General features: G+C 54.8%; 8 protein-coding genes across 8 annotated transcripts; 2 read left to right on the top strand and 6 right to left on the bottom strand.

The window, feature by feature from the left end:
- Nucleotides 1–670: 670 nt before the first annotated feature.
- On the bottom strand, nucleotides 671–2,417 carry CC84DRAFT_1164813 (SE-domain-containing protein). The gene is made up of 2 exons (XM_018178568.1): nucleotides 2,002–2,417; nucleotides 671–1,951 (listed from the first exon to the last, which is right to left on the bottom strand). The coding sequence occupies exons 1-2, from the start codon at nucleotides 2,318–2,320 to the stop codon at nucleotides 753–755; spliced, it is 1,518 nt and encodes a 505-aa protein (XP_018034667.1). The 5' UTR covers nucleotides 2,321–2,417; the 3' UTR covers nucleotides 671–752.
- Nucleotides 2,418–3,187: 770 nt separating this feature from the next.
- CC84DRAFT_1217773 (uncharacterized protein) lies at nucleotides 3,188–4,539 on the bottom strand (the record flags this gene model as incomplete). The annotated part of the gene is made up of 4 exons (XM_018182929.1): nucleotides 3,188–3,525; nucleotides 3,574–4,325; nucleotides 4,375–4,446; nucleotides 4,496–4,539. 4 exons carry the CDS (start codon nucleotides 4,537–4,539, stop codon nucleotides 3,188–3,190), a joined length of 1,206 nt encoding a protein of 401 aa, XP_018034666.1.
- A 2,337-nt stretch (nucleotides 4,540–6,876) lies between these two features.
- Nucleotides 6,877–7,982, top strand: CC84DRAFT_1164809 (uncharacterized protein). The gene is made up of 4 exons (XM_018178567.1): nucleotides 6,877–6,976; nucleotides 7,023–7,057; nucleotides 7,115–7,437; nucleotides 7,487–7,982. The coding sequence occupies exons 1-4, from the start codon at nucleotides 6,932–6,934 to the stop codon at nucleotides 7,723–7,725; spliced, it is 642 nt and encodes a 213-aa protein (XP_018034665.1). The 5' UTR covers nucleotides 6,877–6,931; the 3' UTR covers nucleotides 7,726–7,982.
- Nucleotides 7,983–9,543: 1,561 nt separating this feature from the next.
- Nucleotides 9,544–10,338, bottom strand: CC84DRAFT_786794 (uncharacterized protein). The gene has a single exon (XM_018187383.1). The coding sequence runs from the start codon at nucleotides 10,144–10,146 to the stop codon at nucleotides 9,601–9,603; it is 546 nt and encodes a 181-aa protein (XP_018034664.1). The 5' UTR covers nucleotides 10,147–10,338; the 3' UTR covers nucleotides 9,544–9,600.
- A 412-nt stretch (nucleotides 10,339–10,750) lies between these two features.
- On the bottom strand, nucleotides 10,751–12,266 carry CC84DRAFT_1164807 (ThrRS/AlaRS common domain-containing protein). The gene has a single exon (XM_018178566.1). It carries the CDS (start codon nucleotides 12,147–12,149, stop codon nucleotides 10,821–10,823), a length of 1,329 nt encoding a protein of 442 aa, XP_018034663.1. The 5' UTR covers nucleotides 12,150–12,266; the 3' UTR covers nucleotides 10,751–10,820.
- Nucleotides 12,267–12,408: 142 nt separating this feature from the next.
- Nucleotides 12,409–13,619, bottom strand: CC84DRAFT_1246221 (uncharacterized protein). Its single transcript, XM_018184195.1, has 2 exons — nucleotides 13,098–13,619; nucleotides 12,409–13,044 (listed from the first exon to the last, which is right to left on the bottom strand). The coding sequence occupies exons 1-2, from the start codon at nucleotides 13,148–13,150 to the stop codon at nucleotides 12,675–12,677; spliced, it is 423 nt and encodes a 140-aa protein (XP_018034662.1). The 5' UTR covers nucleotides 13,151–13,619; the 3' UTR covers nucleotides 12,409–12,674.
- On the bottom strand, nucleotides 13,100–13,665 carry CC84DRAFT_1246214 (uncharacterized protein). Its single transcript, XM_018184194.1, has 2 exons — nucleotides 13,602–13,665; nucleotides 13,100–13,550 (listed from the first exon to the last, which is right to left on the bottom strand). The coding sequence occupies exons 1-2, from the start codon at nucleotides 13,651–13,653 to the stop codon at nucleotides 13,264–13,266; spliced, it is 339 nt and encodes a 112-aa protein (XP_018034661.1). The 5' UTR covers nucleotides 13,654–13,665; the 3' UTR covers nucleotides 13,100–13,263.
- Nucleotides 13,666–13,749: 84 nt separating this feature from the next.
- CC84DRAFT_1217770 (FAD-binding domain-containing protein) lies at nucleotides 13,750–14,959 on the top strand (the record flags this gene model as incomplete). The annotated part of the gene is made up of 3 exons (XM_018182928.1): nucleotides 13,750–14,064; nucleotides 14,117–14,426; nucleotides 14,502–14,959. 3 exons carry the CDS (start codon nucleotides 13,750–13,752, stop codon nucleotides 14,957–14,959), a joined length of 1,083 nt encoding a protein of 360 aa, XP_018034660.1.
- Between the last annotated feature and the right edge of the window lie 91 nt (nucleotides 14,960–15,050).

The raw sequence follows: 15,050 nt of genomic DNA, 5'->3' as shown, positions 1-15,050 counted from the left end.
GAAGCAAAGACCCAAAAGCGATGCGCAGTCGCCTTAAAACCCCATCGAGCCTGTACTTGGCAAAGATGCGTGGAGTGGGTCTAACGCCCACAGACTCGTTGTCTAGAAGTACCGAATCAATTTGCTAAGAAGCGTGGCTCGAGAAAGTCGCTTCGGGTTCCACGTCTACCTGACCGAAACCCTCAAGGCTGGCAAAATTTACCAAGGGCGAGCCCAAGGTCCCGGCTTATGAGCTTGACAAATCCGCTTCTACCATAAGCATGAGTACTGAGAGCAGCGTTCTCGGTTCACATAGCACGATCAGTACGAAAACATCCTCATGGAGCGGCTGGGAAGCATCAGTATGCAGGACCAGCACGCATCGCAGTAGCTTGCCGCGCCTTTCTGGCATCTTGTAGAAGTAGATGGAAATCTTCTTGTACTGCAGATGGATGAAGAGATGCACAGGCCACGTCCATACTCATTTGTGCAGACCCGGTTGATGATTCGCCCTTGGGCATTTGGCAAAAGGAATGATGCAGAGCATCGCACCATGGCCACGAACAGCCGGCAGTGCGAGAGCGACGGGACGACCTTGGCGCAGCCCGTCGATAGGCACGCTGAAACTGGAGCATGCGCGGAAACGAGGTTACATGTCACGCATGTAGAATTACATTACTCTTGTCTATAACATACACATAGCGTACCAACCCAACCCAATGCCAATGCCCATGTCCATCCTAAACGCCGTAAATGCACCTGTCCCTCTCCATCTACGCCTTCATCTCCGCAAGCAGATACGGCCCGATAACCACACACGCCTTCCAAATGATCAGCACGCTCTCCACGAAGAGCACGTACGGTATCCGCCACACGGGCCCCGTCGCCGCCTTGCACCAAATCGCATAGAACGCAACCGCAAAAAAGTGGTATACCAAGACCGCCGGTTTGCGGATCAAACCAGAAAGCAGCCCGCACGGCTCGGACACGCACTTGCCGCCGCGCTGGAAATAGCGGAAACACCCGTTCTGTAGTGCTTGCAGTGCGGGCTCGTCGGCGGCGAACAGGCTGTACAGGGCCATGGCGAGGATGTTGATGACGCTGGAGGAGTCCTTGCGCTGCCAGTGGAACTGGCGCGCGGCGGCCAGCACGGCGGATGTGTCTTCGAGGTTGGGGACGGCCGAGGGAGAGAGCAGGCGCGAGAGGTGCAGCACGTCGTTGAGCGCGACCGTCATGCCGCCGCCGGTCAGCGGGTGGCGCATGTTCATGGCGTCGCCGAGGATGAGCATGCCGGGCGTCTTCTGGGTGGCGGGCGGGAGGAAGCTGTTGGGCATGCTGCGCAGCTTGCCCTCTGCGAGTGCGCGGCGGAACGAGGGCTGCACGCTGGGGGGGAGTGCGGGCAGGGCGACGTTCAGCATGTGGTTCTTGATGCCGCCGGCCTTGACGGCGGCGGTCGGGCAGCCCTCGGGCACGTCGATCAGGATGCGCGTCTCGTGGGTGCCGATCTGGTAGATGAGGATGGGCGGCGCGTCGCTCAGCACGACGTGGCCGTGGTTGGGGCGCGGCAGGTCGGCATCGATGAGCTCGAGCGCCCAGAACTTGGAGCGCACCTCGGGCGTGGCGTTGATGTAGCCCTTGCGGAACTTGGAGGCGTAGCCGTCGGCGACGAGCGTCAGCGCGCCGAAGTAGTAGTCGGGCCTGCCGGCCGTCTGGGCCTCGACGCCCAGGATCTGCCCCGTGTACGAGTCCTTGACCACGTCGGTGACGGTGGTCTCGACGACGGTGACGTTGGGCGCGGCCCGGGCGGCCTCGCGCAGCTTGCGGATGAAGCGGCCGTGGTGGAAGGAGCGGCCCTCGGGGCGGGCGGGCGCGTTGGGGACCAGGTCGTCGGGGTAGGGGATGTGCACGGCCTCGCGGTGAAAGTCGATCTGGTAGCCGTGGCAGGGGATGGCGTCGATGCCGTCGAGGCAGTCTGCCGTGTCGATTAGCACACGCCCACGGCCGCTGCAGCACATGGCCTACCTCGCAGCCCCAGCTCCTCGAGCGCGCGCACGCCGCCGGGCTGCAGCAGCTCGCCCACGATGCGGTCGGGCTCCTTGAGGCTGCGCTCCAGCAGCAGCACGCTGCGGCCCTGCTTGCCAAACGCCGCCGCCGCCGCGCAGCCCAGCACGCCCGCGCCCACGATGACAATGTCAGCCTCGTGGGCCTCGCGGCGCCGCACCTCGCGCTGGTCCCGCGTCTCGACGGCGCCCAGCGCGCCCTTGCGCTCCATGGCCCGCCCGCGCAGTGTCGTCGCCGCCGCCGTGGTCGTAGTCGTGGTCGTGGTTGTCGTCGTCGACATGTCGCAAGCGTTCGTCTGCGTGTGTTGGCCAATAGTCCGGTGCAATTGGGCTCGCAGCACGGCGAGTGTATCGAGGACGCTGCGCGAGGCGAAAACTATCACTCAGGGTCCCCGTTGCCACTAGGGATCATGAACTCATCGCTCGCCGGGCGGTGGCGATCTTAAGAAACACCGTCGCCGCTCCCCATCGCGCAGACTCACCGCCTCGCTTCTGCCAGGGGCCCGCCAATCACCCGCCGTGGTGGTCCGATCGACACGTGAAAATCGTAGCAAACTTGACCCAATTGCCCCGGACGCCCTGACCGTCGGCCCATCCTCAGTCTCCGTCCCAGTCTCCGTCCCCGTTCGAGGCGCCAGGACAGCAACAAAAGACGGCGGTCACGTGTAGAGGAGCTCCAACTGTGCAAGAGAAATGGGTATTCTGGCGCAACGTGCGCCGCCAAGCCATGCATATGTACGGGCATCGCACCAGGTGCCGTCTACTAGAAATTACAGTGAAAATAGGTATGGGTGATACTTTGTCGTCGTGCCTGTCGCCGTCCAAGGCGCCGTCGCCGGTGCTTCTGCCAGCGACCCATGACGCGTTCAATGTCGTCGTTGCCTCCACAGCCACGCCGGCCGTCCCTTCGACCCCGTCGACCCCGTCGACCCCAGACCAAAAGGAAAGAGCATGTGCAGTCGGCTTCCCGTGAAACGTGTCGCAGTAAATGCAATCAAACCAGTCAAACGCCTCGCTGTGCTAGATGCGCCCTGTGCGTAGTCCCCACGTGCGTCGAGCTGAGCCCCCAACGCTGCGTAGCGACAATACGAGCCCCAGCCGACGTGTGTCAGCCAAATGCTGGCCTAAAAAACTGTAATCCGACCTCCTCACATCGCCATGCCTGCGCCCGCCTTGCTCCCAGCCGGGTGCTCGTCATCCGATCGTGAAGAGTCCGTCACGCTCGAACTGCCCTGGATCATCGAATGCCGATAGTAGGCGTCGTAGATGTCGCTGTATCGGTTGTCGCCAGCTGCCGGCGGGAGGAGCGTCTTGCGGTTCTCGCCGTTCACGGGAAGAGGCCCGATGGTTGATTGGCGGCTGGCATCCCGCTCGACTTTGCTGTGCCGCGCCTCGCTGTAGATGCTGCTCGAGTCGCTGTTGTCACGGTTGTGAGATGGCTGGTATGTCTTGGGGAGAAGCTGGACAGGAGATTTGGGAAGGGCGTCTAGTGCAAATTAGCCATGTGTGCGACGCTTACGAGGCGATTGCGTACCACTGTCGTTCAACGTGATGCCGGGCATTGCCATTGAAGCGTCCGCGGGTGCGTCGGTACCCGTAGGCGAAGCCATGAGCATGGATGCCGTTTGCGACTGGTAGTGGTCGTAGACAGACACAAATGACGCGCGGAAGCCGTCTGGTTGCGGCATGGGTAGCTGTGGTGGGTTAGGAGCGTAGTGGGTGACAGGAGATGTGGGCGACATTTGCGAGCGTGGTGACAGAGCTCCGTCGCTCTCGCCGTTATCCGAACCGCCAAACGTCGGGGATGACGGCCCTCGCGAGGCAGATGGGGACGGAGGCACGTTCAGGTTCATGTTGACGGCAGCGCTGAATCGGTGGCGACCGGTCAGCTCAGCGGTCGACGGCGCGAGACGGATGGCTGGAGGTGACCTCCTTCGGGGCGGGTCCTCGGACTGTGGGGATGGCAGGGTATCCGAGTCGCGGATCGCGCTGTTGTTGCGCTCTCTGGTGTGAGCAAGCGGGAGAGTAGTGACGCTGTTGTTCTTCGAGTCCTTGAGGTTGCCCACACCACCACCACCAACGAGGGTGCTCGTGCTCATGAACGGGCTTCCTACAACCGAGTTGGCTCTGGAGGTTGGCGCGGATTGCGCAACGCCAGCATAGAAACCTGCTTCCAACGCGCGAACTCCAAAGTAGTCCCCTTCATCTTTTTCCCGTCCCGTCAACTCCATCCTTTCTTCTCTGACTTCTCCATCTTCGTTCTGCTTCGCTGCAAGCTTCTTGAGCCTATGCCTTCGTTAGTATGTTGCGAGACAAGTCGTTGGACGTTACTGACTTCCTGCGATCGAAAAACACCTTGACCAATCCGGCTAAGATGGTCAGAAGCAGCAGGGAGATGAATACAACACTGCAAAGATTAGCGACACCTCACCGACATGGAACATATCGTGCCTTACGTGTATTTGTAGGCAAGGTCAAGGTTCCCGAACCAGTTGCCCATGTTGAATATTAAGTTATGTAATGGTGAGTTTGTAAGATAAAAGAGTGACGGTAGATCCTGCACCCTTCGCCGGCGGGTACCACGTCTGCTACGAGCAAACGACGAAGATATGAGAGGACACCAGAAGGCGAGTCCAAGCCTCTCGCGCCAATTCGATAGTAGCGACCCGGGAAGATATCCAAAACCGTTCGATTGCGGAAGAATGTGGTTACAGGTTGCCAAAAACGTAGTCAACGTGGGAGAAACCGGAATAGGTCGTTTCAGCTAGACGCGAAAATTATCCTTGCAACCTGTCGACGAGCAGCGAAAGAGTGTGGTGGTAACGAAGCAGTTCCGCGACTGTATAACGAAGTGATCACGAACGAGAGGACGTGTGCTACGGCACACTGGTAAACGAAGGCTTGACAGTCGCGGAAATTCAGGAAGAGAACACACTGTCGAGGGACGGGGCTCTGCTCAGTAAAGAAGCCCTACTACTATGCCGGCCCCTCGGTATAGCGCCCCTCTGGCCATGTGGGCATTCGCACGTTTTGGACCTTGATCTCTTTGAGTTTCCTGTGAAACGAGGACTAGACTCCATAGTGCCTCCGCGAGCCGAGCGCTTGCGGCCAATAATTGGGCCTGGGGCATGTGCAGTTCCTATTCTGGACACCCGTCTTGCCGGGTGCTAGCCGCTCTGGTATAGAATGTGTTTGACATTCTAGTGGTTGGAGCCCTGCCCAGGCGCGATGTACGAATTTCGCGGAAGTCGCCCATGTTAGCTGATGCTTCACCTGAACTAAGTATGGCATCCGTCGCCTTTTGACGCGTACATTTGCGTCGCGCAGAGACACCTGTGTGTGTGCGTTGCGAATTGAGAAATACAGTCGGCAATCGGCGAGAAACATGGATGGCACATCCATCTACCGGGCCGTGATCTTGGGAGCCCAAACGGTGATGGCTTGCGGCAGGGCGGGCCACCCCTGTTCGCACGTAGTACGCAACGAGGAACAGGACAAGCGAGCGCGTTAGCTGCGCCGCCGTCTCCACCCTATCTGGCTTGGCAGGGGAACGATACGACGAGGCGACAAATTCAACAGGGAGAAGAGCGCGCAGTCTTTCCAGACCGTCACTTCCAGGGGAAAGCTCGGCGGCATCGCTCTCGCGTATTGAGGATCCTTTCTGGCCACGCGCGACTCGCTGCATGAAGGTCGCTTATTAGGTGATCCGACTTATCGAATCATCTCGGAACCCGCATTTGACCTATGCGAAAGTATGATCAGGCGTCGCTGTGCGGTATAGCACGCACCTGCCTGAAGCACATGCAGCGTGCTGTCGGCTGTAAGGCTGGCTACGCATTTTCCCTGCCGTTTGGTCCCTTTGAGTCGCGGTTTGCTAGTCATGTGAGCAAGCATGAGACGAACTCAGCCACGGGCGTTCTACCGGTTCTTCAACCGGTTGCAAGTATGGAGTCCAGTTACTCGGGGTTGCGGCGGCGCCGTACTCAACATCTCCGGTCCGAACAGAATTTTCATCGCGGCGAGCCTCGCAAAGAAGGCGAATGGTACTTGATGTTTGACGAATGATGCTCTGGGGCAATCGCATTGCTGTGACGCAGCTGAGTACTTGCTATGCCTCCGAGGTAAGAGGCGTGTTGTCGCGGTTAGCGGCAGGTAGCAGCCTGACGGCGTATACGTCCGCGCGAAGACAATGCGGCGCCACCGAACGTGTACCACGACTCGAATAACAATCTCCTCGTAGAGTGCGTCTCCACATTGACTGAAATGCAGGTTCCCTGCAGTGGACTAGCCAACCCAACAGCGGCCGAGGACCGAGCGGGACTATCGATTTTAATATGGCGGGCTCCTAAGTACCGAATTGAGGTGAACGCCAACACACGACAACTGCTGTGGTGCTTCTCCAACGTTGGCAAAAGAAAACAAGGTGACAAGCCTCGCGGATTGCGATTCACCGTCCGCCCGGTGAAGCTTTTCAAAGACAACAATGGAAGCTGCCTAGTCATGCCAGGCTGGGCTGAAACACAACCGCTCGAGCATTCGTACGGGACCTGGGGTGTACGTAGGCGTGGTCGTCTACACGGCCCGTTGAGGGGTTGTTCATGACGAGTCACCGCAGTCAACGTCGCGCTCGACGTCAGAAGACGCGAGGGCGATGATGCATCTCCAGTCAACGACGCAGCCAGTCAGGCGTCACATTGAACAGGGCAGCTCGATGCTCGCAGGCGCAGGCGGACAGGTAGTACGTGTTCCAGAAGCTTACCAAGGTCAACTCGCCCACATCCGAGCTTGTGGTCGCCTGTCTTGGCGGCGTCATGCCCCGCCACAATTGGGGTGCGCCTTCCACCGTCCGGTGGCCAGCCCACGCCGGATCTCAAATTAGCAAGACATTAGCGATGGCGACCACAAAGCAATCGAAAGTAGTCAAGGTTGAGCCATTGGTGTGGTGAGCAGCGTCCAAGATTGGAGCGTATCTAAAGTCTCCAGGATCACAAAGATGCCAAATGGGCAACCCTCGTCAAGTGAGCACCGCATCCTGGACCACGGATCAGATGACTAGTCCTGATCTCGAATCCTAGGATTACCTACACAGACCCAGAAGGCGTCGAGCGCACATGGGAGTCGGGCGAGCGTCTCACCCGCCCTGAAGGCGCAGACATCGACGGTGTAGGCATCCTAGCAGTACTTCAAGATCCGAGCAAGCCAGACGATTCTCCGCGGATCCTCCTGCAGAAGCAATGGCGACCTCCCGTCGATGCGATCGTCATCGAAGTACCGGCTGGGCTCATCGATCCCAATGAGACTGCCGAGGTGTGCGCAGTGCGAGAGCTCAAGGAGGAGACGGGCTACGTTGGTAAGGTAATGGGAGGAGATTTCGGCGTCAGCCCTATCATGTGCAACGGTGAGAATGCGTTCTGGCTAGTGGTGATTGGATAATAATAGGACGGCAGATCCGGGATTCTGCAATACGAACTTGCGCATGATTCATGTCACCGTCGATCTCTCGCTTCCAGAGAACCAGAACCCCCAGCCGTCGCTCGAAGACAACGAGTTCATCGAGACCTTCTCGGTCCCTCTAAGAGATCTGTGGGATGAGTGTAAGAAGTTTGAGAAGGAAGGGTATGCAATCGATGCACGGGTGGGCACGCTGGCCGAGGGTGTAGAGTGCGCTAAGCGATGGAAGTTATGAAGATTTTCATAGTGCAAGCGCAAGGTTGGACTTCAGCTTTACGAAGACTAAGCTGTCCCAACACGGACAAAGTTCAATCCACCACCAGCCTTGATCGTTGTCCATGATTTCAACGTGGACCCGGCAAAGTGGAGTTGGAACTACTCCAAACCTTCCACGTCTTTGTGAGGGCTAGAACATAGGACTCGCACGGCCACTACTGTGCTTCTGCCGTGCTCTTGTTGATCGTGTGCATAATCCAATGTACTCAACTGAGCTCCCGTACTCCAGCCATCCTTCAAGGCTCCAAATGGTGATGCCTTCGGTAGCCTCTGCATATCGCCAAACTTCGCTATGCTCCGAGCCGATATACTTCCAGTCACATGCCGCGTCGGTCGGATATCTCGGCAGGAACGAGAGTTGCACAACCTCAACATCACCCTCTACATGTTGCGCAGCTGCTATCTACTTCCCCATCAAGCATCGGGCCACGGCTCTCGCCAAAAAGCCACCAAAAAGCCCTGCTCTCCGCACACTCTGCACCTCCATCAATGTCTTCATAGCCTCGGTCTTGTCACTCTATGGATCCGTGTATCAAGCAGAGCAGGCGATCCTTCAGTCTCTGAAAAGCCCAAGTCGAAGCGTTCGAGGTTAAGCTCATGGCTGGCTTGCTCAAGGCGCCAATATTGTCACCGAATGGATTCTGCGTCATCTCTTCTTTTCTGCGCTCTTTATACGCCTTACATAGCTCGTGGTAGTTACTCGTAGCTTGGACCTTTGTTCCATCTGTTGTGGCGTGCGGGTGACCACAAACCAAGGCGGAGACGTCTAGACACGGACAGTAGCGCGGGCTTGCATCTCGAAGGGAGGCTAGTATGCCCCCGGGTAGCCTACAATTGCGAGGTTGGGTATTTCTGAGTTTCTTGACAGGAAAATCTTGTCGAGAACAAACGACGCTGGAAAGCATGATGAATCATAGTCGAGTGCCGTTTTGACTTCAGGAGAAGAATACGCGAGTGCCGACGGCGAGTCGAATCCTGTGGCCTCTATTGCTGCACAGATCTTGTCCACGGTAAATAAACCATTCTTGTCCTTATTTTCAATCGTTACGGATACAAAGTCTTCGTCTACCCTCTCGAGGCTTTTCAAGGTCTCGCGATCTTGTTCGATGAATCCTGTTTCAACGAAATGTGGGTATAGATCCCTAGAACTCCAACCAGGGCCAGCTCGTCAGTTTCGCGAGTGTCCACCGTGCCCTCATTACCATTATTGATAGCATGAACCATTGTCCGTTACGCCTTGACCTTCCCTGGAGTTACTAAGCCTACCGTGAATACGGGAGGTGGCTCTAGCATCGTGAATATTTCAGCTACAGTTCGCCTTTGACGGATTATTGACAATATTACCGTGATTGACTCACCTACGGGCCTGCTAGACCGATTTGCTAGACTGAAATCAAACGGCTGAAAGCTGCATACTGGCGCTTTTGCGTCTAGAATGAACACTGGCAATGCGAACATTTCATACGAGCTAACATGTACGATTTTGGCATTCTTTTATTGCAGTCGGTCAAGGGAGCCTGGTGAATGTCGAGTGTCTGAAAGCTGCATCGCGATCAAACCAGCAATGTCTCCGCCTGAGTGTGAGCCACCCACTACCAGAAGGACACCGCCGACGATGGCGACCGACTTCATTTTGTGGCTTTTTAATCAGACAGATAAGCCATATTTGTCAAATCCTCTATAAAATTACTTACGAGGTCTTTCAGGCGCTACGGGGTCTTTCCGGCGCGACGGGTGATACAAAATGTCGGAGGCAAAGGCGGAGACAATCAAACATTGCTTGGATCGCGAGTCTTACATAGGAATATCTTACTAAACAGGTGATCGCCTTAGCCTACTGGTACGAATATTGGTCCAAGCTATTGGGTCGCCTTGAGGACGCTGTGTTGAATCTGAATGCGATATCTTTGAGTTTTTGCGGAGCCCCGTATATAGCGGTCTGGCAGTCCCGTGACCTCATGTTGCAGTTGTCCAGAAATAGACGTTTGACCTCGGATGATGCATCAATTTGAAGACTATGCAAGTCAACGGTTGCATCATCGCCAACCTGGCATTCCAGGTGGTTGAGATACATCGATTCTAGGTGGGGAATGCGGGGCAAGGACATTACAATGTGGAAAGGCAGGCTCGTATCCTGAAAGGCATTAAGCCAAGTTGCTAAGGGTACACCCACTGCCATACTTTGAAGAGTTTGGAATCCTTCGACCCAAACCCCTTTAATTTCAAGTCCTCCAGAAATTATTCGATCGAGCCTGTAGAGGGTCGAGCCATGTTCATGTTGCAGAGTGACGAACTTCACGCCCTCTAGGCGCGGTAAAGTTGCGATTAGTAGCGCTTCGAGACCACCGTCTTCGCCGGCATTGATCAATGTCTTGGACATTACATCTTCGCAAAGAACATATTCATCCAGTTTCTCGGAGTAAGCCTCGAGTTCTCGGGTCGTCTGGTCGGGACGTGAGGATTGCGCGGTCGGCCGCTCGTCATTGGGACCCTTGAAAGCAAAGACCTTCCACTCATCGAATGAATAACGATCGCACCAAACCTTGATGGATCTCACATGCCTGTGCTATCATGAGACAACCATCCCACGAGCATGCGGGAAAAGGGCGGACCAAGCTGGAATAGGGTTGCCTATTCCACAAGCACTCCTTAGCAACGCTGGAACAGTAGCAGGATCGAGATCAGAGGCAACTCTGTACTTTCTATATCCATCTCGACGGCGTTGGATTACTATCGCTGAGCGTTCTGCGATTTGTTTGCAGACGTACGCAAATTGGAAGTGATCTTCAAACTGTAGCTCGTCAAAGATGCGCCACATCAAATCTGTGGAGTGTTTGAAAATTGCTGGTCGGGTAGGCAACATGATCCAAGCACAGTACGATGTGAGCGAAGCGCGGCGGGGGAGTTCTGTGGGGGTATGATCAAAGCTCTTTGTGGTTGCTGGGATTGCGTCATCAAACTGCCAAGAAAATTGGGGGCCGAAGTGGGCACAGATCAGATTGGTCATCGTAGCAGAAAGCTTGCTCGCTTGTGAGTTGTTGAGATCGCTTGCGATCACAATTTATCCACTGCGCTCTCCAATCCCTCAACTTCACCTCTTCCCCACTCTGTGACTTTGCCTTGCCATTTCCTACCCTTACCGCCACCCTTCGCTGCCTTCACTATCTCTTTGACTTTGGCTGACAACGAAGAGACCAGATCTTCCCTCCCCTGTATCACGATCGTGCCAGTAGTTTTGACGTCGCCAGTGCATAGCATGATGACTCTATCCTGCTTAAGAGTATCATCCAACTCGATAAGAACACGGCTAACAAAATCCATACCGTCATCAGGTCGGTGCAGAAAAGCGCCGACAGAGTTCTGGAGTGATTCCTTGATCTGTTGAGCCTGGTATTTCGCAAGCTCCGTGATCATCTTCTTCTCCTTTTTCCTACCTTCCGAGACTTGGTCATTGAGGTTCTGGATCTTGGCTGCGACATCTTCGGGAGCTGCGCTGGTTGAAAGCGAGATACCAATATCACGCAGGCCGTTGATCGAACTCGTGGCCAGCTTTACAGCACGGTCACCGGCAGTGAAGAACAGTCGACAGTTTGTTCCCCTAATCGATTGGGTATGATGGAGGAGTACAAGGCCAATGTGCGATGTCTGCTTGAGATGTGTTCCACAGCAAGCATTGTAGTCTAGCTCCCCAATCTTGATGAACCTTATCACCCCCTCTTCCCCATCATAGTCCTTGGGTAGACTTGAAGACTGTTTCCCTTTTGGTGTCTCCACTGTAACAGGCAGGTTTTCGCGTACTTTAGCATTGCATCTCAGTTGGATGTTGCTGATCTCCTCCTGTGTCGGTTTGCGCGGAAGTTCGACATAATTCATCTCCCCCGGTTGTCCCATGCTCCAGCCAAGCGTGGGTAGGTCCATGCTGTCCATTATGGCAGAGAGTAAATGCTGCCCAGTGTGCTGCTGCATGAGATCCCATCTTCGGGAGTAGTCCACTGTCTGCCTCACTCTTGAGCCGACCTCTAAAGGTGCCGGCGAGAAATGGACACACCTCAAGCCGTGTCTTTGGATGTTGTGAATTGGTATCTCCCCCGATTTCTCGGTCCCGAGAGGTGTGATGAGGCCATGGTCAGCGAATTGTCCACCACCCTCGGGAAAGAGCACAGAATCAGCAAACTCGATCATCCATGTCCGCGTTTCAGCGATTCCTTTGTCGCGTGGAACATTCGAAGCATCGGTGGATTTCTTGCCATTGGATTTCGAGTCGTCTTTTGGCTGTGTATACTCCTCGCATGAGATAACTTCGGTCTCCAGCGTCCTCAGATAAGAGTCCCTCTGGCACGACAATGCCCCGACGATGTTTCTTTGAACCACATCTACTGCCATCGTCAATGGTCCAGGAACAAAGAAAAGTGAATTGGCAGGAAGCGACTGTGTAGCGAGGGTACGCTCAAAGAACCATTGAAGATGTTGAGTGATGTGACTCTCGTTGCGTGTTTGTGGCATACGGTGCAACGTGGGCAATCTCTTAGCGCGGCGTAGATATCGGTAACCCTGCTTTTTCCGGAGATAGCGGGGCTCAGAATTTGCGGCGCCTCGGTCCTTCAGCCTCTGCAGCACATAGCAGTATCGTCAACTCATTCAGCCACAACAAGATAACAGGCCATAGACGAGCTTGTGATCCTGTCTTGGATGAGAAGTTGTCATTTGGCACAGACCGCGCAAGATAGCTTTCGCGCGACCCGCGTGCCACATCAGCGCGAAAACGGACTCATCACTCAACTCGAACACGCGCACGAAAGCTCGACAGCTTGATAACAGTATAGGTACATTCGCTAATCTATTAGTTGGGTATACTAGCTCAATACGTTAATATACGAGTAACACACTATATACCGCTCCAGTTTTCGTCTATACCATCCTATCTTGCGAGGACGCTATGGAGCCCAACTCTTCATGTCCATCCCGTCGCCGACCCTTCTGCCCATACTCCTTCAAAGTAATGGCGAGTTGTCCGCCTTGTAAGCTGGGTTTCCTGTGATGGTGCGTGCCCGTCGACGCTGTTCCATAACTCTTACCGTATGTGCCTTTTGCAGATACGGGCCCGGAGAAGTAGTGTTTGAATAGAGGCCATAGGGCCGGTGCGCACGCCGTGGAAATGGCGACATTGGGTTCGACGATTGAATAGGTGATCTTGATGTCATAAAACGGATCTCCTCCAGAGGGAAGGTAAAATAGCTCAACAAGGGAGACAATGCGGGCGATACTGACGGCAGTGACCCTGGAAACCGTGCAATTAGCATAGGATTCTCTCATGTGGTGGATCAGACTTACACGGCGCCGAAAGCGAAACAACACAACACGGCAATTTGCGTACGGCGACGCATTTGTAAACCCAAGAAAACGTAGAACGGGAGCACGAGTACCAGGATATCCGTCAGTACGGTGATGCTGGAGATGATGACATGGAAAGAATTGTCAATGCATTGCGCGTGGGGCTTCAGGCTCGGGTCCAAATCGCGGCGATCGGGACGCAAGAGAATAGTACTGCAAAGAAAACGCTAATGGCATGGAGAACCGTGATTGCTAAGCCTGTGTACACCATCCAAGGTAAGCCTTTGCGAGTGCGACCAATGTGTAGGATAAACACAAGTATCGAGCACTTGACTAAGGCAAGGATAGGGTTGTAGAACAGTTGCGCGATGTAGAACCAATAAAGGCCCTGGGATGGCTCGTAGTCTTTCGGTACGTCTTCATGGCGCCAGCCGAAGTATCCTAGCTTGATATCTGTGCCATTTTAGAGACGGCACGATCCAGCGGGATTGAATGCGAGCTTACACATGTAGAAGAATGGAGTAAAGAGAAGAGAGCATAATGCGGCGGGAACCATGATCCAATCATTTGCAGGATGTCAGATGGAATACACTTGGAAGTGCCTTCCGTCTTACCCAAGCCCCAGCTCCGAGTAATCCTCAGTGTGTGCGAGATGGGTGGATATCCATCGTACTCGGTCAATGTGAGCACCGTGGCCCAGGTGCAGCTTGCCATTAACTTTGCGCGCAATACCGGCGTGAGATTGCTCGTGCACAATACGGGCCACGACTACCTCGGCAAGTCGACGGGGGCGAATGCCCTTTCTATTTGGACCCGACACTTGAACAGTATTGAATTCATTGCCAACTATGCCGGAGCGTCGGCCCACATAGGCTCAGCTTTCAAAATGGGAGCGGGCACGCAGACTTGGGAATTGCTCCAAGCAGCACATGAGGAAGACGTGAGCGTGTTGACTGGGGAATGTCCGGTAAATCACATCTGAGCATCTTCCATCTCAATGCTAATTAAGTGAACTGCAGACGGTCGGTGTTGCGGGAGGGTACATCGCAGGTGGGGGCATGAGGCCCCTATCTTCCAAATATGGTCTCGCTGTCGACCATGTACTTAGCATAGACGTGGTCACACCCGACGGGAAGTTTTTCACTGTCGACGAGAAAAACAATACGGACCTTTTCTGGGCGCTGCGCGGAGGAGGTGGAGGGGCTTTCGGAGTCGTCACCTCTGTCACTGTCAGCACCCTACCAAAGCTGAAGATGGCAGGGCTCACGCTCTCCATTACAATTGGACCCAATGGAGACGTCTCTGACGACATCTTCTGGCAAGCCATCGGTGCGTGATGGCGTCGCTTTCCAGATTTCGTCAATCAGGGCAGTTACGCGTACTCCATTATCCTACCTACCACAGATGGGCAGATGTCTTGGGCCTTGACTCCGTGGATTGTCCCGGATATGTCCCTTGATGAGTTTAAGGCCATGACGGCAGATCTCCGTGTACAATGGGAGAAACTCAAGTTCAATGTCCCACTCAACTTTTTCGAAACCGACAACTTCTACGAAGCATGGACGACGCACTTTCCCGACGACACGGTTGGCGTACCCAACTTGCGCACCGCGTCGAGGTTGATCGATGATCAAAACTGGGTGAACCCGTCGCTCCTCAACGATACGATTGCTTTTGTGCAACGGGTCATCAACAACGGATCTTCACTCATCGGATACAACATCAGAGCTGCTACAGTAGCCGATGCGCCGGCTAGCGCTACGGTACCCATATGGCGCGATGCGACGATGTTTGCCATCGTCGGTACAATGTGGGACGCTGTGCCGGAAATAGGACAAATAATTACGAATACAGTCGTGTAGTGCACCAGTAATACGAAAGTAACGAGAAAAACAATTAATATTTTGATGGTCGGGTCATGCTGCTCGCCTATAGTAGTTGAATCCCATTTCC

Source organism: Paraphaeosphaeria sporulosa, assembly GCF_001642045.1.
Source record: "Paraphaeosphaeria sporulosa strain AP3s5-JAC2a unplaced genomic scaffold CC84scaffold_6, whole genome shotgun sequence".
NCBI lineage: Eukaryota > Fungi > Ascomycota > Dothideomycetes > Pleosporales > Didymosphaeriaceae > Paraphaeosphaeria > Paraphaeosphaeria sporulosa.
This window is presented reverse-complemented; position numbering and strand designations above follow the sequence as displayed.